Consider the following 22,166-nt stretch of genomic DNA (forward strand, 5'->3'; position numbering starts at 1 on the left):
TTTCTATTTATTTAAGAATCTTCCACAGTTTGTTGTGATCCACACAGTCAAAGGCTTTAGCATAGTCAATGGAGCAGAAGTAGATGTTTTTCTAGAATTCTTTAGCTTTTTCTATGATCCAATGTATGTTGGCAATTTGATCTCTGCTTTTTCTAAATCCAATTGAACATCTGGAAATCAACATTCACATACTGTTTAAGCCTAGCTTGAAGGATTTTAAGCATTACTTTGCTAGCATGTGAGATGAGTGCAATTGTGTGGTGGTTTGAACATTCTTTGACATTGTTCTTCTTTGGGATTGGAATGCAAACTGACCTTTTCCATCTTGTGGCCACTGTTGAGTTTTCCAAATTTGCTGGCAAGTTGAGTTCCACACTTTAACAGCATCATCTTTTAGGATTTGAAATAGCTCAGCTGGAATTCCATCACCTTCAGTAGCTTTGTTCATAGTGATGCTTCCTAAGGCCCACTTGACTTCACACTTAAGAATGTCTGGCTCTAGGTGAGTGCCCACACCATCGTGTTTATCCAGATCATTAAGATCTTTGAAGACTCAGATAGACGTCAGAATGAGTAATAAAGTCTTACTTCATTTTCTTTGAGTTATAAGAGGATCAAAATATTATTTTTCCAAAGCCTGTATGCTGAATCATGGTAGAAACTGAATAATTATTTGTTGAAATGAACTAACTCAGTTATTTCTTTGTTGTCTTTAAAAATGCACTCATGGAACAAGGCTCCTTCCTTCTGGACAGAGATATACTTAATTTCCTCCCCAAGTACAATGAGGTTTTATGGGGATTTTTCTTTCTAAAATTATATTTTAATACATTAAATATTTGAATATATAATGCTATTAATTTATATAGTATCTCTTTTGCAGAAATGATTCATTTAATTAGGGATGACTACATAGTTAGTAATGACCATGAAATGTCCTCTCATAATTCTATAACCATTCAGTTTTCAAACTATTGAGTGGGCTAGATGCTGGAATATGTATTAGGGGTACAGGTATGAACCCCAAACAAGTGCTATTCTCAAGAAACCCTCAGATAACAATTAGGAGTCAGTTACATAATTTTCAATAATTCAGGAGAACAATGTCATACATTTTCTAATATTTAAAGCTCTGGGCAACCATTAGAGTATCTATTTTCTGGACCCACACAATTTAATTGATGAAAGCTAACCAGGGATTCCCTGGTGGATCAGTCAGTAAAAAAATCTACCTGCAATACAGGAGACCTGGGTTTGATCCCTGGGTTGGGAAGATCCCCTGGAGGAAGGCACGGCAAACCACTCCAGTATTCTTACCTGGAGACTCCCCATGGACAGAGGAGGCTAGAGGGCTGCAGTCCGTGGGGTTGCAAAGAGTCGGACACGACTGAGCAACTAAGCACAGCACAGAACAATCAGTGTTCACCATGGATCAGACACTATTCTAGGCTTTTTATTTATACGAACTCATGTAATTCTCTAGAATTCTACCAAATATATATCATCGATATCTCTTCATTTTTTCTTCAGAGATCACCTGCTGCAGGCTACCTTGCTAGAAAGTTCCAGAGTCTGTACTTAAGCTCTGGCAATTCTGGTTCCAGGGTCTGAGTTTTCAAACCTTTTACATACTGTCTCTTGAACAGGAGCTCTCTTACTGTGGCTTAATTCCCGCTAAACGCCCCTCTAGGTAAGAGGCTACCTGATGTCATCCAGGGCACGCTGCTAAATGCTTGCTGGCTGTAAGCAGTCCCACTGGACCAGTCATGCCCTGTTCCCTCTCTGACCCAGGGTTCAGCCCCATGCTTTGTCTATGCCAGCTGTTGAGTGACTATTCATGACTCTCTGCAGTGAATATTCATGTCTTTCCTGCCCTGCAGCCTGCAACCCATGTTACTCAGGAGATGGATTAGGACTGTACCCCTTGGGAAACCATGGCAATGAGCTGTCTACAAGGTCCTGAAAGAGACAGGAGGAGGGAGAGGTGGGTGAGGCTTGGAATTTTGCCCTCAAGACCCTGAGAAGGGGCATCTCTAGAAAACTCCAGGGCATTGAAAGTGAAAGTGGAAGTGTTATTGCATCCAACTGTCTGCGACCCCATGGACTGTAGCCTGCCACGCTCCTCTGTCCATGGGATTCTCCAGGAGTGGGTTGCCATTCCTTTTTCCAGAGGATCTTCCTGACCTAAGGATTAAACCTGAGTCTCCTGCAATGCAGGTGGATTCTCTACCATCTGAGCCACAAGGGAAGCCAGAGCATTGGGTCTTTCCTAATCCGTTTTCTGAGAATTCTCTTTCAGGCTTGAGAGTCCTTCAATCCAGTTGACTAATCGAAATCTCATTAATTCAGAAGACTTATGGAAAGGAAATAATTGGTGTAATATTTAATTTTGAAATAGTTTTGTAACAATGTGGCCTATGATGTTTCTACATAAGTAAGCAAATTAGAATAGTTTTAAAATGCAGGCATTTTGAAGGATGAGAGAACTGATACTGATTAACTGATGGTGAGCCCCCAGCGACACCCTGCGAATGCAGAAAGTCATCAAGAACAGAAAAGAGGGCTAAACACCACGTTCTGAGGGCAGGCTCACTCTCAGCATCACGAGTTTAAGTGTGTGCCCCCATTTCTGCAGTGGGCATCATCTCCAGATATGTTTAGGATACTTTCCACCATATACCTACTTAAAAGAAAGACAGATTGCACCTAGAAAAATGTGTCCCCAAGTGCTTTCAAGCAAAAGGATTCAGGAAGGCCATTCTACATGGTTGCACTTCCACGTGGAAGCACCCACCCTACACAGATGCCTCATCAGGCTTTTAAGGAGGTTGCATGGAAATGCAATAAAAGGGCCTCTTGGCAGTGCCTGAACAGCCCCATATGCAACCTTCTGACAAAGGCAGGCATGGGCAGGACTCCTACACTGAGACAAGACTACCCCTGGGTTCTGAGCAGACTGCTGCTCACATCACTTGGAGCATGGAACAGTTTGAAACCCAGTTTTAAAAGCAATAAATCATTTTCTGCAACACATCATAGGGCCATTTTCTTGGTTGTGGAAACTACTCCATGATAAGCCCACATGCCTTTTGGCCTTCCCACCCATCCAAGGTGAGGACCTCCATGTGTCTTCTCTAGAGACTGCAAGCATGTTTGCAGGATGCCTTGAGAAACAGGAGAAGGTAGCAGTGCATGAAGACAGATCTTAAACATTCAGGCATCTGTCTACTTGCACACTCCTTGGTCTGTGAGGCTAGGTAGAGAGGAGGGAAGCTGGCCCCATGAGGACTGGCTGCATGTCTGTGGCATCCCACGAGGAGGGGGCAAGGAGTGCAGTCAGCTGTGCCCAGGCCAGGCCCCTCCTACAGGGTTAGCGCAGCACTGCCAGGGTATAGAGCACCTAAGCCCATCTGGGAGGCAGTGTGTGGGCAGAGCAGAGGCCAAAGCCTTCACAGAGGGAGAGCATCTTGATTAAGCCGAAGAGTGAGTAGAAGGTGGCCAGGTTAAGGGAGACAGGCTGCTGTGAGTCCCGGGCACTCAGGCTAGAGGCCACAGGCAGAGTGCAGGCCATGGGATACATGAATGCCAGTACAGGACCAGGGCTAACCACTTTCCACCTGGTGTGGTTTAAGCTGCATGGTCAGGAAAAAGCTAAGATGGGAGGTCCCAGCTCTGCCCTCACTGAGAATCCTCCACCCAGAGTTTGTGGCCTTTAGTTTACAGAGTACTTCCGTTTATCTTCTCAGCTACAACCCAGCCTTTAGCAAGAACACTGAGAAAGCACCACCCACTATAAGATACGAATGGAAATTTTAAAAAAACCTCAGCAAGCACAGACTTCTCAGTCTTCAGACAGCTGAAACAAAGATGACAATGAAACCCAGGGTGGGACGGCTTCCCAGATGACAGCAGGAGCAGATGATTGTGTCTCAAGAAGCATCACTAAAGGCAAGGGCTCATGTTCCTGGAAGCGGGGCTGACTGCCAGCCCAGAAGAGGGGAGAAGGTCTCTTACTTTGGCGAGCACAGCACTTGCCTCCTCAGGTCTTCCTCCCTCCCCTTCCTTCCTGCCTCCAAGGCTATCAGTGGCCTCTTGTCTGCCCAGAGAGAAAGCTGCTTATGTTATCAAACAATGGTTGGTTAAATTCAACCTCAGCCTTTCACCTTCTCAACAAGCACAGAGAGCATCTCCTGGTCAGCTGCTCCTTCCTACCCATCAGAGCTTATCCATTCCCTCTAGATACAGTGAAAGGGGTACAGAAGATGATGACATGTGACTGATGATGGTCCTTTTTTGGAGGACCAAGCACTGTGAATCAGCAGTAGAGTATTTCACAATGACAGCAATGTGGCCCAGGCAGCCACTATCCCTCCAGAGAGCACGAGGGGACACAAGACTCACCTGTGGCAAAGACGACATTCCTGGAGACCAGACGATGCTCCACAATGGAGAACTGTGGGAGCTCAATCCTCTCCACGCCGGTCACAGCCTTATCACCCCCGCGCCAGTAAAACTCGATGTCATCTGTGGTGTAGCCATCTGCCAGGAGACAGAAGCAGGGACAGAGCAGAAATGAAGCATCATCTTGTCTAAAGAAACTGTCACTAGTAAAATGGAAGTAACAGCCTGCCCATGTGTGAAGGAAATTTGTTGATGTGCTTGTCTATGCATAATCATTAGGAGAACTAACTTTTGGATATTCTTGTGTTACCTTTGCTGTCTGATTTGGACCAGGCTGGTGTTGAAAAGCAGAGAGACTGGAGAGGCTGAGCGCTCTGACCAAAGTTCTGCCTGGAAAGCCTAATTGTGGGGCTGACCTGGACTTTGCACAGAAATGTGAAGTAAAAACATATTCACAGCACTGAATAAGATGGTTGAAAGAAAAAGTAAAAACTCTGAAGTATTCTGGAAAGGCAGCTCTCTCAACAACTATGAAAAAGTTAGAACACCGAGGGTGAACTTGCCCAATCAATGTTTCATAACTGCCGGGCAATTTTGGATGGTGTCGTGAGGTGTTCCTGGCCATGAGTTTGGCCAGCCTTAGAAATGCCTTTTGTGGAGACTCTCTTGGCCCTTAGAGATTTGAGCAGTGCTCTCAGCAGAAAGAGGAATGGTTATGAGCCAGATTATAGCTTCAAAACCAGCTCTTGGCATGGTCTCACGCTCACTCGGTAATCAATCAACGCTTCTTGAGAATGACTGAATAGGAAAACAGTGTCTGATGTTATTTGTAGCACTCAGGAGTCTTCTGAAGAATCGGGTCAACGTTAGTGGTAAAGTCAACTAAAAATCACACCTGTAGAAAAATAGCCTATGAGTATAATAACTTTTTTATTTGAACATATAATATGAGGCCGACTCTAAATATCTAACATTATACAAACAGACCAAAGCTGTGGGGATGACTGCTCCCACAGTCCCTGCCAGCTCCCTGGTCCATCTACTGTCTTCCCTCCAGGATTATGGTGGGCATACCTTCTGTCCCCACGCTCCCCTCCGACTGCATGGCACTCCATTCTCACCCAGTGGCCATGGCGATCACTAATAAAGCATAGATCTCACCAAGTCACTTTTCTGCTTAAAGCCCTCAAATGTTTCCCAATGCAATCAGCAAAACAAGTCCAAAGTCCTTACAAGGACCCCAAGAATCCACAAAGCTGACCCCGCTGTGTCTTATAAGTGCATGCCCCCTCCCCTGCACACACAGTCCAGCCTCTCTAGCCTTCCGGCTGTGGTTCAGACCAGCATGCTGTGTGCAGAGCTTACACGCCCTCTGAGGGTACATCCAAATCTTCAAGTGGCCCACTCTTCCATATATTTGCATCTTGACTTTAATAACACATGTGTAGTCAGGTCACCAGAAAACGGGGAGAATCCCTCTTCTGTTCAATTGCTTTAAAAAGGACCTTCCTGCCCATCCTCCACTTCAATTAAAGATTGTCATAACAGAATCTACAGTCTCCAAGGCCACTCATTATGGTTCTCAGTTGAAACAAGAGCTGCTCTCTCACTTACATCCAAATTTGCCTTCCTGAAACTTTCAACTCCTTGGAGTTGTGTCCTCTGACCACACAGAAGCTACTTAACTTCCTAAAGTGGCCCTTCAACTATCAGCCCTTCAACATCATCTTTCCCTGAAGTCTGCATGCTAAATATCCTATGCATCCATCCTTCACCTTCCAAAAGCACAGCTCTCAGAAATCATGGTCGTCATGTTGTGTGGAAGCAAAGGGCTTACTGAGGGGTCTAAATACCAGCCTGCCACCAGGGCAGCTCCCAGCACTTCTCACCATACATGCAATAAATGCATGGCAAAGTTAGTCATTTGCCATTCCCCCAAATTCAATACAAACGCTGACAACCTAAATCCACCTGAGGCTGATAAACTGATCTACAGTGGGCCAGGAGAAGACACAGTGGCAGCAGCCACATCTGGATATGCCAGGGATCAGGTCAGGGAGCAGGACACCTGCCTCTTAGACTATGTGGATGCAGCTCTTGCCCCTCACAAGAGAAGCGCTACTCAACACTGAATTATCAAGAAGGCATCTGAATACTCTTCAAATGGAAGAAAATTGCCAAGATGTAGAAAGAGCTGGCTTGTAAAGCTGAGCTCCTAATGCGAAATGAGGTTTACTCCAACTGCAGAGGGTCCCAGGAGTACAGCAACTTGGGCAGGATGAAGCACACTGTGAGACACCGCCTCTCAGAGTTCATTTTCTTCTCACTGAAGAGACCGAGATGGAGAGCATTTGTCTTATTTTATTTCAGCACGACAGACTCTTAGTCAAATTAGAGTGGAGAACTCTTTATACTGAGCCTCTCTCTGTCTCTGTCTCTCTCTCTTGCCCTCTATCATGAAAGTAAAATTTGCAGAGTGAAGGATTAAACCTCTAATCTTTAAAACAGTTAAAAATTATGTTATAAAAAATTATATATGCCTTGCCAATTAAAGATAAGAAGGCCTAAAACACAAAGTGCATGAAAAAGCAATACAGATACACACAGCTTTCAATCTCCAGGGTGCAGTTCTGCTCATCCAAGGGGTATCTTCTCAGGTCCATCATGCATGCTGCGGTCGTCGTGATTCTGAAACACAGAGTAAGGGCAGATGGGAAGAGAAATACAGCAGAAAACTGCTTCTAGATAAACACTGAGTAACCAGGAGGTAGGACCCCTTTCCTCACAGCATACCTGATTAAACATATTTCATGATATACACTAAACGAATAGCTTTTCATTATACTGCAGGCCAGCTTTATCCAAAAAAGCAACATATATATAATTATAAAATTTTATCTTGTTAACTTTGGATAATCAGGGGCAGAGAAAGGGGCTTCTTAGGAAGCACTTACCTTGAATTTTTATTCTGTCTCCTTGTCTAGTGACACGCTAACTTTTATTGCACAGAGAAAATATACCTGATGGTAACACCCTTGATTTAGATTAAAACTGAATTCTTTGGCTTTCAGTGTGAAATATTCATGTAGCTCCCAGTCCACAGGCTACACGGTGGAACTCTGAGCCAAACTACACGTTGTAACTCTGAGCCAAACTACTTGGTTCTATTTTATTACCGTTGTCTGTTGGGCTAATAATACTCCAGGCCTTTTTACCACAAGATCATCTATCTTTTCAAAGAGAATATTTGGCTTCCACATTATTGATTATGAATCAAAATTGAGTGGGTTAGTATCCCTTGAGGTCAGCTGCAACCATAGAAAGGATTTATATTGTGACCTAAGGTTAGTTAAGCTTCTACTGGGTAATGGGTAAATCCACTGTACATGAAGATCAGAAACATTAAGTTCATTTCCTACTCTGCCAAAAGCCTCATTTTAGAGAAACCAACCTACTCAAAGCCTCTGTTGAAAATGCAATGATTAGGCTACCATGTTTTATTCTCTTTCTAGAATTCCCAGCCCTTCTGCACCACTGTCCCAGCTTACCATACTGGGCTGGGTCCCTGATTCAAGGACAGCCAATAATGAGTTGACCAAGAGTCTAGGATGCTGCTTGGCAAAAGGCAAAACAGAGCTAAAGGAATTCCCTTTCATGGAGATGAATTAAAGATGAGAATAGAGCTGAATTTGCAAGTTCATGAATTAGAGGTTCGTGATGCCATTTTTGAACTGGAGAGTCAGGCATAGAAAGCATAAGAGAGGTGGAGACAGTGCAGAGAGTCAATGATAAGCAGACAGCAGCACTGAGGCTGGGCCACAGCATACAGCGTTGCGGGACATGCACAACACATCTCAGGGAACAGTAGTTCAGAGCTGATGGGGAAGCTGTGTAAATGGAAGCCTGGGCTGTGCTCATTCAATGGTGAATCTTAAGCAGGAAGAAGTGAGAAAGTCTTCTCCTGAGATCCCTGGAGTTACACTGAACTTCCAGACATTTTAAGGTGCACCTTTCTCAAAGCCTAGTATTGAGCTTTCTCTTGACAGACTTCCATGTGAACATCATTCACAATAAACCTTCTACCACTTAGGCAACATGAGCAAGTTCTGTTGCAAAACACCTGTCAGACACCAGGCATGTGCCAATTATATTAGGGTTGTCTCACTGAACCTAAATGCAGGTGCTAAAGGAACAGAGTAAAGCATGTCCTTCTATTAGCACTGGGTTAAGCAGCAGGTTGAGGAAAATTCTAATTTCCAATGGCTGAGCAGTACAGTGAGGGAAAATACCAATCTATTTGGCAATGATGGGTCAATGCTATTTTTTGCTCTACAAATAGCATGCAAGTGCCGTGCAGACATATGCTGTAAGATCCACACCGATGGTGAAAGTATGTCCTTTCCAAATGTCATAACACTTCCAATCATCATTCCAAAGAGTGGATTACATTCTATCCAAAGTCAACAAATAGCTCTTTGGTATATTTTTCTGTAGCATCTGACTTCCTAGCCAACTGAAGAACAAGCCTCACACTTTGAAATTCTGACATGTTTCATGGCAGGCTGTCAACCCGACATCCATGCAAGATGCCTATAAGGCAAAATAAGAATAGAGTTCTGTTAAAATTACAAATTTTTATAAAGAGGAGAAAAAGATCTCTATTGGAAATGCTCAAATTTTAAAACTTTCCTACATGTTTTAGTACCTATTCACTTCATGAGTCAATAACCGAGATTACCATTTTTGTTTCTTTTCCTTTTTTGTTCCCAGTTATCATCATTAAAACACATACACACACACAAGCACACACACACATCCAAACTGTGTAGGGGCTCACATGTATTGTGACTTTCGTAGAGTATTTCACAGGAATCACTGGAAATGGGAATCATGAAGCTAGTAGAATTGGTGAGTATCCTCAGCACAGCTGCTGTCCTGTCTTCCTCTGGTGTCATACTGACTATCATATGGAGTCCTGTTCCTACGGACTTGGGGAATAAGGTATAAACATCTATGCGCTACTCTTCTTCCTCTGGAAGAAATACACAGAAAACCCTCTTGTGGTGGAAAGTTAAGTCATGAGAGCCTATTCACGACACAGTGGAAGAAAGAGGTCTTTATGCCATTGAGACAGAAAGGCAAGAAAAAAAGAAACAGGGGAGAAGAGGGATCAAGAAGGGCAGAGCAGGCCAGAGCCTCCGCACCATCAACCACATTGACTAAACTCAGAACAGGTTTGGAGATTGGACTTTTGGAGTGAAATGACCAAATTTTGTACCCCAGGGACTTTGCAGAAGCCATAGGAGGGGATGTCATAGTCTACAGAACTGAGAACTCAAGTCTAGTTAATGAAGGTGGACCAAAGGCAGGGAAGCCCCAGTAGCATTCAAGTTCTAGTTGCATAATCCCTGACATGCAAGCATGTGTGCACGTGCACACAGGCACATACATTTCATATTTTTTCTAATCACTTTTATTTGTCCTGAAAAGTGACTTTAACCAGTTCCACTTCCATCTGAAAGCTGAGAATTCCACTCCTATTTCTAAGAAATAGTGGTGAAGTCAATAAGAAATATTGGGTGAAGATTTCTCTCCAGTAGATCCTTTTTTTTTTTTCAGTCATAGCATGCAGTCACATGTGCACTTTACATACGGCTGGCTGAGAGTTTGCTTTGTGCCCAGGTCCGGGCTCAGCACTTGAGTACTCAGGACTCTCCATCTCACAACGACCACACTGTAGAGGTATTCTTCTTCTTCCCATTTTGAAGATGAGCAAACCAAGGCTTGGAATAGTAAGGATGCTGGTCACATACAATGCTCCTGAAGGCATGTGTGGCACTGAGATCCAGCCAGCCTGAAACCTGCATTCACTCGTCTATATTCTTGATACCTCACCTGCCTTAAATTACAAAATATATTCAACTTTTAAAAGCCTACTTCTTTTTTTCAAAGAAGGGCAAGTATGGTATAGAAATATGTCATATGTATATATTTATGATATATATGATCACCGAAATATACACACACAGAAATTGTATCCATGAATATATATCATATATGTGACAAGTTGGAAATATAATATGTAAAGGGAGAAAATAAATATTTTAATGCTACACCTGCACTAACAGCAGTGGTATTTTGCCCATTGTGGAATATGGTACAGTTTAGTAGGTAGTCCTGTGTAACTGATATATCCCTAAAGATATGTTTAGCAGTCAAACATATGAAAAATCAAGGAATAATTGTGTACTTTGTAAGGAAAGCATCATCTCAGCAAGTTTAAAATCTATAATGGAACACCTGCCATCTTTGGACACTGTCTAGAAACTACTTCTGGGAAGAACGGCTTTTAGCCGGTCAAAATGTTCTTACTTTATCAATTATATCAAGCCTATGAGATGTACTTTGGTGTCAGCACTTCCATCGTTAAAATCCCAACAATTAAAAAGCATAAGGGCAGATGCAAACTCTTCATGTCATGAAGAGTTTGTCAACCTGCACAAACACAGATTTCTCCACAGACCACTGGAGAGGCTGTGGTGTAAACACTGCTCTTGGCTGGTCAAGTACACATCTCCTATTGCCACCAGCACTTAATTGAAATGCCAGCTCTTTGGCCAAAGTACAACAGTGTTCCCTGTCCTTGCTGGGAAAGGGGGACTCTGGGACCCACACCTACAGTGAATCACAAGGCAATATACACACTCTCCTCCCCACTTGCACGATATTTTACATTCATGGTTAACACCGATAGAACAGAGGTTAAATGTCCTTGACAAGCTTTCTCAGAGGACTTGCAGAACCAAAGTATTTCAGTTCTGCTGTCTCTCCTCTTACCACCCATTTTAGTGTTGTCATTACATTCGGGACTGTTTATACTTAGAGTGTCCTTCCATTTGTTGACTTGCAGGTCCCTTGCTCATCCTTAGATGGACCTGGAGAAGAGCTTCGTCCCCTGGAGCCATCAGTATTTAGAACATCAGCCACAGGCAAACAGCAGGTGTCCCATAGATGTTCACTGAGCAAAAATGACTTTGAAAATATGGGAACCAGGAATAACAGGCAGAGCAGAACTCAAGGAAAATATGAAAAGAAAAAGGTGGCTTCGCCCTTCCTGGTTTCAGTCCCCTAAACCTCAGAGCCAGAGGGGACACTCACCCTCTTGCAAGCATTCCCAGTAGGAGCTCTGGCCTTACACTTTTACTGATACTCTGAGAGGCTCCCTGGGCTCACTGGTCAAGATCGTTGGGTGATACTCCATGTGCTGATAGCCTGGTGGTGTCTGTGAATCCTTCGATTACAGAAGAAATCCTCAGCAGGCTGATTTTCATGCTTGTGAGTTTTTCAGCTTCCATGCTCATGAGGATCACAGCAAAATGCTGCCATTGTTGAGGTCATGGCCTTTGAATTAAAATCTTATTAAACAGGACCAGGAGCAAGTTAGCAGTACCTCCTGTGTGACTTCTGGCTTGCACTGCTGCTGCTGCTAAGTCACTTCAGTCATGTCCGACTCTGTGCGACTCCATAGATGGCAGCCCACCAGGCTCCGCCATCCCTGGGATTCTCATTCTCCAAGCAAGAACACTTGCACTGGGGATGCTCAAATCTCTGAGAAGTTCGGCAATGTCGCTATGATTTTCAAACAATATGGGCCAATTTTGTGCCCTGCTCTGTTTGACAGACTGTGTGGACTGACAGTCCCAAGCTGAGCCTCCAAGAGACATTTGAGCTTCTGCCTCTGCTGTGAAAAAGCCACGCTCAAATCAGTCTGCTGGTTCTAGGAGAGCTATTGACATAGGGAGCAGAGACCATCCATCCCTGGGTCTGTGGGGAAACCAGCCAGAATCCACAGAGAAGCTGGTTAATCACCCAGACACACAAGCAATGTGCACTTATTATCATTATAAAATAGGCTTTCTAGCTGTTTGTTATGCAGCAACACTGTGGCCATCATAGATAACAGATACAACACAAGTAACTACACAATTGGCAAAGCATAAATTATCTTATAAAGAAATAGGCCTCATAACCTGATATTTCTCAGGGGTGCCATAAAACTATAAAGCCCTTAGTAGATAGCATTTTCCTATAACAAGACCATTTACTTCTGGATTTCAGCATAAATCCACTATTGTTGGATGAACATCAATTCTGGTAAAGTGAGTCATTGTTATCAGGCAAATGACACGGACAGTCTTCTGATTTTCAAGCAATATGGTGATAAAGCAACTCAAAGGCCAAAACTGGCAATAATACTATAAGTCAAAACCAAAAGAAAAGTGTGTGTCAGAGCCTCAAGCACCTGCCAGGAATGGAAATGTCAGGATAGATGACTGAGGTAGTCTCAAGGAAAACACTGAAGGTTCAACTCTCTAACAGGAAGGGAGAAACTATTTTGAGAGAATCAAAAAAGTACTTTGAGACTTTGAGTCTCCAAAACCATCTTGATGAAAGTGAAAGAGGAGAGCGAAAAAGTTGGCTTAAAGCTCAACATTCAGAAAACGAAGATCATTTTTGGCATCCAGTCCCATCACTTCATGGCAAATAGATGGGGAAACAGTGGAAACAGTGTCAGACTTTATTTTTTGGGGCTCCAAAATCACTGCAGATGGTGATTGCAGCCGTGAAATTAAAAGACACTTACTCCTTGGAAGGAAAGTTATGACCAACCTAGACAGCATATTAAAAAGCAGAGACATTACTTTGCCAACAAAGGTCCATCTAGTCAATGCTATGGTTTTTCCAGTGGTCATGTATAGGTGTGAGAGTTGAACTATAAAGAAAGCTGAGCACCAAAGAATTGATGCTTTTTAACTGTGGTGTTGGAGAAGACTCTTGAGAGTTCCTTGGACTGTAAGGAGATCTAACCAGTCCATCCTAAAGGAGATCAGTCCTGGGTGCTCACTGGAAGGACTGATGTTGAAGCTGAAACTCCATACTTTGGCCACCTGATGCAAAGAACTGACTCATCTGAAAAGACCCTGATGCTGGGAAAGACTGAAGGCAGGAGGAGGAGGGGACGACAGAGGATGAGATGGTTGGATGGCATCACTGACTCAATGGACATGAGTTTGGGTAGGCTCCAGGAGTTGGTGATGGGCAGGGAGGCCTGGCATGCTGGAGTCCATGGGGTCGCAAAGAGTTGGACATGACTGAGTGACTGAACTGAACTGAACTGAACTGAACCATCTGAATCTAATGATTGCACCTGGGTGGTGTATGTGGCATTTATATCTAGAAAGATAGCCACTAGCCACATATGTGTGCGTGCATGCTCAGACATGTCTGACTTTTTGTGATCCAGTGGACTGTATGTAGCCTACGAGGCTCCTCTGTCCATAGAATTTCCCAGGCAAAAATACTGGAGTGGGTTGCCATTTCCCTATCGAGGATATCTTCCTGACCCAGCGATCAAACCCGCATCTCTTGCCTCTCCTGCATTGGCAGGCAGATTCTTTACCACTTTGCCACTGGGGAAGCCCCTTTGCCTATTTATAATTAAATTTTAAATTAAGTAAAATGAAATCAAATTAAAAATTCAGTTCCTCTGAAGCACTGGCAAGCTTCCAAGTGTTCAGTAGTCACCTATGTGTTTATGCTAAATTGCTTTGGTTATGTCTGACTCTTCGCGACCCTATGGGCTGTAGCCTGCCAAACTCCTCTGCCCATGGGGTTCTCCAGGCAAGAATACTGGAGTAGGTTGCCATTTCCTTCTCCAGTGGATCTTCCCAACCCAGGATCAAACCCATATCCCTTGAGTCTCCTGCAGGTTCTTTACCACTAGTGCCACCTGGGAAGCCCTCGTCACATATGGCTGGTGACTACTGTATGGGATGGTACAGATTCTAGAACATCTTCATCACCACGATAAGTTCCACTGGAAAGGGTAAGAAACATGAGTCAGATAGGATGACAGACTGGCCCTGCCTGCTAAGGCAGCCTCCCAGCTCCTCTCCCCTCTTCCCTCTCCTTCTGCTTCTCTTCTCTCCCTCCCCTCCCTCTCCACCCCCAACCCAGCTTCCTCCCTTCTCCCCTCACCACCACAGCTTTAAAGGGCACACTCTAGTTGAAAGTGGTTGAGGGACACAGTCAAATGCACACAACCCATCACCTCCAAGAAAAGCCATTGCCGCTAGAGGGAGATATCCACAGGGCAGGAAAACAAGCATGCCAGGGCAGGAAGTGTCATTCAAGACTATTTAAAGTACCATACCTTGCATAAGACTTCAAAGAGTGGGTTAACCAGCATTTCTAGGGGAGGACTTACTCGAAAAGAATGGCGACCAGACATAACAAAGGGAGTGCATTAACCTGACCTTCAGATTTATATCCTAAGGACTAAAGCTCCCAACCTGAGCCTGAGACTGAAGGGGGCCAAGGTCACCATATTTTAAGTCTCACTAGAAAAATCACTTTGTCTCCATGGATTGGCCCATCTAAGGACTGAAATGAATAAAACAAAGAGATATTCTATGAAGAGTATCTAAGCATCCAAAATGAAAGTTTAAAACTTGGGAAGATGTATGTCTGATTGTCAAAAAGAATGAATTCTCTTTAAAACAAAGACAGGAAGACATAAAGAAAGAACATCCTAAGATGAAGGCAAAGATAGATAGACAGTGTAAAACTAAGAAAAGAATGCAAGGAATCTCCGGGCAAGTGCTGAAGTGAAATCTATACTGAACACAGAGACAGCGGAACTGACACAGTTGCAAGTCATTTAATGACACAAATCACTGAGGGATCTTGTTAAAATGCAGATTTTGAGCAAGAGATCTGGGTAGGTCTGTAGTTCTGAATCTACCAGATGATGCTACTGTTGCTGGTCTGGGGACCACAGTCAGAGTGGGAAGGAGAGAGTCAACTGTAAAACCTTCCTAAGAGCAGAGGAAGAAGACACACCTTTGAAAACAGAGAGACACAAGACAGAAAATCGGTATGCAACTGAGTTTTATTAAACAAACTAAAACCAAACAGCATTCAAATAAGCAAGACAGAATTAAACATGAAACAAACATACTTTTTTAGTTAGAGTAAAATATGCCTAACATAAGATCTACCTTTTCTCACTTTGTAAGTGTACAGATCAGTGGCATTAACTATATTCATATCACCGTGCAACCATCAGCACTATCCATATTCAGAACTTCTTCATCTAAGAAACAAACCCGCTATACCCACTAAACAATAACTCCTGATTAAGTCCCCAGTAATAACTCCCAGTAACTCCCCAATAATCTCCCTTGGGGACCTGGTCACCTGGTGACTTCATTCTTACTTAGTTCACTTACCATAATGTTTTCACGGTGTAGCATGTATCAGATTTCCAAACCTCTTTAAAGGTTGAAAATATTCCACTGTATGTATAAAACACATTCATTTTTCAGTGTACATTTGAGTTATTTCTCACATTTCAGTTGTTTCTCTCTTTTTGCCATTGTGAAAAATGCTGTGCTTGACATTAGTGTACAAGTACTTGTTGGAGTCTCTGCTTCTGCTTCTTTTGATAAATACCTAGAAATGGAATTGCTAGATTGTATGATAATTCTGTGTTCAGGTTTTTGAGAAGCAGTCATACTGATTTCCACAACGGCTGAACTATTTTACATTTCAACAGCAGCACACAACGTTCCAATCACTCCATAACTGTCAACACTACATTTTCCCCCACTTTTTGATTATAGCTATCCTAATAGATGTGGTATCACACCATGGTTTTGATTTTCAGTACTTTAGTGGCTAATAATACTAAGCATCTTTAGTGGCTAATAATAATAGGCCATTTGTATATCTTCTTTGGAGAAATCGTCTATTCAAGTCTTCTACCGATTTTTGAACTGATCTCTTTTCTGTTGTTGACTTATAGTTCTCTATATATTCTTTTTTATACTAATTTATTTTTTATTGAAGGATAATTGCTTCATAGAATTTTGTTGTTTTCTGTCAAACCTCAACATGAATCAGCCATAGGTATACATATATCCCCTCCCTTGATATTAACTACCCTTCTATATGATTTGCAAATACTTTATCTAATTCTACAAGCTGTCTTTTCTCTGTCAGTTCTGTTCTTTGGTGCAGATATGTCTTTAATTTTGATGTAGTCCGGTTTATCTAATTTTTTTCTTTTATTGCCTGTGCTTTCATGTCATATCCAAGAAATTATTGCCAAATCCATGTCATGAAACTTTTCCTCTATCTATGTCTTCTAAGAATTTTATACTTTTAGCTCTCACATTTACATCTTTGATCCATTTCAAGTTTATTTCTGTATATGATATAAAGTATAAGGTAGGCATTCAGCTTTACTCTTTTACATATGAATACCAAGTTTCCCCAGCAATATTTGTTGAACCACACTCCTTTATTCATTAAATAGTCTTGCACCCCTGATGCAAGACTATTTCATTTCAATATATACACAAGAGTTTACTTCTGGGCTCTCTACTTTATTTCATTGGCTGATGTCTGTTCTTATGCAAATGCAATGCTATTTTGTTATCATCAGTCAGTTCACTCGCTCAGTCCTGTCTGACTCTTTGCAGCCCCATGGACTGCAGCACACGAGGCCTCCCTGCCCATCACCAACTCCCGGAGCTTGCTTGACCTCATGTCCATAGAGTGTGTGATGCCATCCAACCATCTCATCCTCTGTCGTCCCCTTCTCCTCCGGTCTTCAATCTTTCCCAGCATCAGGGTCTTTTCCAAAGAGTTAGCTCTTCGCATCAGGTGGCCAAAATATTGGAGCTTCAGCTTCAGCATCAGTCCTTCCAATGAATATTCAGGACTGATTTCCTTTAGGATTGACTGGTTTGATCTCCTCATAGCCCAAGGGACTCTCAAGAGTCTTCTCCAACACCACAGTTCAAAAGCATCAATTCTTTGGCACTCAGCCTTCTTCTTCAAGGTCCAACTCTCACATCCACGCATGACTACTGGAAAAACCAAAGCTTTGACTATATGGACATCATAGCTCTGACTATGAGAACTCATTGCTCTGACTATGAGAACCCCATGAAGAGTATGAGAAGGACAGGTATTAGTTCTTTATATGTTTGGTAGAATTCCCCTGTAATGCTGTCCAGTCTTGGACTTTTGTTTACTAGCTTTTAAAAATTATTACCATAATTCTATTTCACTTCAAGTGATCAGTCTGCTCAAGTTATCTGTTTCTTCCTGATTCAGTCTTGGCAGGTTATATGTTCTAGACATTTGTCTATTTCTTCTAGGTTATCCAATTTGTTGGCATAAAATTTTCTTTAATATATTCTTACAATTTTTTATCTCCATGGTATTGGTTGTTATTAATATTTCTCATCTTTCAATTATTTCTTTATTTCAGTTTTTTCTCTTTATTTCTAAAAAAGATAGTTTCAAACAGTTCTTGGTTTCACTGATATTTTCTATTTTTTTAATCACTAATTTATTTATTTTCTCTTTGATTGTTTTTATTTCTTTCCTTCCACTCAGTTTGAGCTTTGTTTGATCTTCTTTTACTAATTCTTAAAGGCAGTAGGGTAGTTTTTTAGAGATTTTTCTTGTGTTGCTATAAACTTTTCTGTTAAAACTGCTTTTGCTTCATCTGTAGATTTTGAAAAGTTATGTTTCCATTTGCATTAGTCTCAAAGTACTTTCTATTTTCCTCTTGGACTTGTTCGTGGATGCACTGGCTTTGTAGCAGCACATTTTTTTGTCTCCATGTGTTTGTCATTTTCCCATTTTTCTTTCTAAAATTGATTTCTAGTTTCATAAGGCTATGGTTAGAAAATGTTTGCTATATTAATAATCTCTATCCTCTTAAATTTGTTTTGGAGACCTAGTATGTGATTTATCTTGGAGAAATTTCCACATGCATTTGAAAAGAGTGTATATTTTGCTCTTTGGAATGTAACATCCTATAGATATCATTAAGTCCTACTAGTCTATAGTGTCATTTAAGATCCCTGCTGGCTTACGGATTTCTTTCTGAATGATCTGTCCATTGACATCAGCGGGGTGTTATTACTGTGTTTTGTCAACTTCTCTCTTTATGTCTATTAATATTTGCCTTATATATCTAGATGCTACTGAATTGCATCCATATATGTTAACAACTGTACAATAACAGTCTCTTCTTATATTGATTCCTTTATCATTATAAAATTTCCTACTTTTATCTTGTTTGATATGAGTATTGCTACCCCTATCTTCTTGGCCTTTGCATTTGAATGAAATATCTTCTTTCATCCCCTCACCTTCCGTCTGTGTGTCTTCAGCTCTGAAGGGAGTCTTTTATAGGCAGCATACAAAGGGACCTGTTTTAAAATCCAATAACGCACTCTGTGTCTTTTGATTGGAGCCTTTAGTCCACTGACATATAAAGTTGTTATGAAAAGGAATGCATTAACATAATATTTACTGCCATTTTATTGCTTGTTTTCTAGTTGTTTTTAGTTATTCTCTATTCATTTCTTCTTTTTATTTCCTGTGGTTTAATTAGTTCCTTTAGTAGTTGTTTGGGTACCTTTCTTTTCGGTTTTTGTGTATCTACTGCAGGTTTTTGATTTGAAGTTACCAAGGGGTTCATATATGTTGACATAAAACTATACTTATTTTAAACAGGTAGTCACTTAAGTTAAAGCATATTCTGAAATATGTACATTTTTTACTGCTCTCCCCCCATTTTGTGTTTTTGATGCCATATTTTACATCTTGATGTCTACCCCTTAACTGTTTATTGTACTTATACAATTATACTTTTATAATTTTTCATCTTTTAATGTTTCTACTGCTTAAGTGGTGGATCCTCAGTTCTTACTGTACAATTGCCTTTCCTAATGTGATTTTCCCTTTCCTATAGATTCTAACTTATTTTCAACTTAGAGAAGACCCTTCACGTTACTTTTACTGTAGGTTTAGTGTTGATAAACTCTTTTAGTTTCTGCCTGTCTGCTTGAGAAGTTATCTCTCTTTCTGTTCTAAAAGATAATCTTGCTGGCTACAGTATCCCAAGTTGCAAGATTTCTTTTTTAGCATGAATATACCATGTCACTTCCTTCTGGCCTACAAAGTTTCTGAAGAGAAATGAGCAGACCGCTTTATGGGCATTCCCTTATAAGTGACTCTTTTTCTCCAGTTGCATTTAGAATTCTTGCTTTATGTTTAATTTTTGCCATTTTAAGTACTATATGCCTTTATGTTGGGTCTGTTTGGCTTCATCTTGTTTGAGATCCTCTGTGCTTCCTGTACCTGAATGTCTGTTTACTTCTTCACATTTGATCACTTTTAGCCATCATTTCTTCTAATACATTTTCAATCTCTTCTCTTTTTCTGCTCTTTCTGGGACTACCATAATGTGAATGTTGCTATACTCCGTATTACCTCAGAAATCTCTTAAATGCTTTCAGTTTTTAATGTGTTTCTTTTTCTAATTGGGTGATTTCCATTATTCTATATTTCAGATCACTTTTGCTTTCTTCTGTATCACTTAAAAGTTTGCTATTCATTCCTTTTTTTTTTTTTATTTCAGCTGTTGAACTATTCATTTCTAATTGAGAGTAATTTTCACTGTGTTTATCTCTTCTTTTCCCTAGATTACTTAGTCATCTTATTATCAATGCTTTGAATTTTTATATGGTAAATTGTTCATTTCTGTTTCATTCTTTTTTCAGGGGTTTTCTCTTGCTCTTTCAATTGACAGCAATTATTTCTTATGCCTTTTCATTTTGCTTAACTTTCTCTGCTTTTATGAATTTAGTTGAAACAGTTACCTATTGCAGTCCTAAAAGGGTGTTCTTATGTGAAAGCATTCCTATAGAGAATGAGTATGTGCGATGCCTTCGATGGGAGAGCTGGATTTGAGCTGGGTGCAGAGCACGTTTTCCCTCGGGGTGTACTGGTAGCTCTCACCTTGGTAGGTGACGGGGTCAGAGGTGCAGGGACTAGAGCTGACACTGGGTGTGTGGAGGAGATCCCCCTCTGTGCAACAGTCACCATCGCCCTATGAGAAGCCGGGTCAGATTCCGGGTCACTGTAGTGGAAGCCCCAAGAGTCACACCTGACCTGGCTCTTTTTATTTAGGAGTATGATTTTACCTCTTCCTTCACCAAGACCTTTGCCCCTGGGGGGGTCAGTGCTAAAGCAAGTAGGGCCCACACTGCATGTGCTCTACTCTGATGCAGCTTGTGTGCAAGCCCCCTTTGTCCCTCACCATCAGTCACTGTACCTAGCCTCAGCCACCTCCATCCTCTTATAGAATAGCTCCACAGGGCTGGTAAGGTCCATGTGGACTCTTTACGTGTATGGGCTGGTGAGCTCTGGTAGTGTGGCCATCATCAGAGATCTGGGCTGCTTCTGATGCTTTTCCTGAGTAACTGCCAACAATGTTGGCTGCTGCCTCACCCAGGCTCTGCCCTGGGACTATGTCATTTCTGCATCCGAGGGTTGAGTCTTTCCCTAGTCATGGCTGCCCCAAATACAGTGCATGTTGCAATATGGAAAAAGTGGAGCAAGAAAGCTCACACTACTTGGGGCATGTGACATTGGTCATGGGAAACACAGGAGCCAGTGAAGTTGACCTCTCTCTTTTGCCTCAGATGCAGGCCAGTGTATGAGCTCCTCACAGGTGAGATTTCGGCATCTGATCACCCTCCTGTTAGTCTTAGCAGTCCTCCAACCAGCCAAGAGAGCTTGTCTCCCCAGCACAGGGTCCCAGGACTGTGGTTTGAGCTGCTCACCCTCCAAGGTGGGTGTCTGCCAATGTAATGTCCTTTTTCCTTTAAGTCCCCTCTCAGGGGCACAAATTCTGACCTGATTACTCTTCTTCCCTTCCCAGCTGATTATGTGTGTATCTTTCTTATAGTCTTCTTCCAATCTCCAGCTGGTTTTGCATGATACTTGTTCCACATGTAGAGATATTTTTGATGTTTTCCTGGAAGGAGGTGAGCTCCATGTCCTCTCACTCTGACTTGTACGCTTAGATCCTTCCCTACTCCCCCATACTCTGCAACTGATTTTTCATATGTTGATTTTGAAAATTTCAGTTTTACTAAATTTGTTTTTTAGATGTAACAGTTCTTGGGGCAGGGGGTTGTTGCATGGAATCTCTAGGTTCTCTACAAAGACTATATCATTTGTACATAATTTTACTTCTTACTTTCCAGTAAGAAGAAATATGGAATAAGCAGGAATCCTTGACTTGTTATTCATCTTATGGGGAAACATTTTACATATTCACAAATGAATAAGATATTGTGAGTTTTTCATAATAGGCATTATCACGAGGAAGTTTCCTTCTAGTTCTAGCTCTTCATGCATTTTTATCACAAAAAGGTAACAAATTATGTCAAGTGCTTTTTCTGCTTCAGTTGAAGATGACCATGTGTTTTCTAACTCTTCATTTTGTTAATGCTCTCTTCCCATGTTGAACCATTCTTGCATCCCATGGTTAAAATCCACTTTGCTCATAGGATATGCTGCTGAATTTTCTAATGTTTTATTGAGGGTTTAAATTAATATCTGTAGGAGATATTGGTTTGTTTTCTTTTCATGTAAGACCTTTGGTTTTGGTATCAGGGTAACGTCAGCCTCACAGAATGTGTAAGGAAGCATTCTTTTCTCTTTAGTATTGTGAAAGAGTTCAACTTTACCTTAACAGGGGTTAATCCTTCTTTTCATGTTTGGTAGAATTCACCAAACTTATATGCAGAGTACATCATATGAAATGCCGGGCTGGATGAAGCATAAGCTGGAATCAAGATTTCCAGGAGAACTATCAATAACCTCAG

General features: G+C 41.6%; 1 protein-coding gene across 1 annotated transcript in view; it reads right to left on the reverse strand.

The window, feature by feature from the left end:
* Positions 1-22,166, reverse strand: part of GABRB3 (gamma-aminobutyric acid type A receptor subunit beta3) — a 281,743-nt gene that overhangs the window by 37,720 nt on the left and 221,857 nt on the right. Inside the window, exons 5-6 of the mRNA XM_052659917.1 lie at positions 7,007-7,089; positions 4,402-4,539 (exon numbers count right to left, since the gene is read on the reverse strand). Of these exons, the coding sequence (XP_052515877.1) occupies positions 4,402-4,539; positions 7,007-7,089 (221 nt within the window). The remainder of the gene's footprint in view (positions 1-4,401; positions 4,540-7,006; positions 7,090-22,166) is intronic.

Source organism: Budorcas taxicolor, chromosome 21, assembly GCF_023091745.1.
Source record: "Budorcas taxicolor isolate Tak-1 chromosome 21, Takin1.1, whole genome shotgun sequence".
Lineage (NCBI taxonomy): Eukaryota > Metazoa > Chordata > Mammalia > Artiodactyla > Bovidae > Budorcas > Budorcas taxicolor.